Source organism: Triticum aestivum, chromosome 7B, assembly GCF_018294505.1.
Source record: "Triticum aestivum cultivar Chinese Spring chromosome 7B, IWGSC CS RefSeq v2.1, whole genome shotgun sequence".
NCBI classification, from domain to species: domain Eukaryota; kingdom Viridiplantae; phylum Streptophyta; class Magnoliopsida; order Poales; family Poaceae; genus Triticum; species Triticum aestivum.
The window spans coordinates 742280764-742281230 of record NC_057813.1 but is presented as its reverse complement, the minus strand read 5'-3'; the positions used below and the strand labels follow the sequence as shown (position 1 = coordinate 742281230).

General features: G+C 50.3%; 1 protein-coding gene across 1 annotated transcript in view; it reads left to right on the top strand.

Moving 5' to 3' along the window:
* Positions 1-289: 289 nt before the first annotated feature.
* The window catches only part of LOC123158702 (uncharacterized), a 2170-nt gene continuing 1992 nt past the window's right edge, over positions 290-467 (top strand). Inside the window, exon 1 of the mRNA XM_044576596.1 lies at positions 290-385. Within this exon, the coding sequence (XP_044432531.1) occupies positions 290-385 (96 nt within the window). The remainder of the gene's footprint in view (positions 386-467) is intronic.

The window sequence follows — 467 nt, the reverse complement described above, 5'->3', positions numbered from 1 at the left end:
TCAAACAGAAGTGCGTTTTAGTGGAGGAGTCAACTCTCCCTATGCATGCCTCGTGGCGTGTACAGGCGGGCACGTTGGAGAAGTCAAGCTCTTCCTCTGGCAGTAATCTCTACGCGTACTACGTGGAGTTGCATGGTTGGATGGATACAAAAGGTCTAAAATTCCCGATCGAGCCACAACTCAAGTCTTCATCTCCATACTCCCAATCTGCCGGAGATATATTTGCTCTGGGAGCCAAGGAAACGAGTCCTCTTCTCCATACAGCCGGCATCGCATAGATACAGTGAGGATGAGAAGGAAAGGAGGCAAGGTCCTGACGGCGCTGGCCGCGGCGGCATTCGGGTTCGTCGTCGGCATTTCTTTTCCGGTGGTGATCACACCCAAGGTAGAGATCTAGAGAGGGAGACGGATAGACATAGATACATACATTGCTTATATCATATATGTGTGTGTGTGTGTGTGTGTGT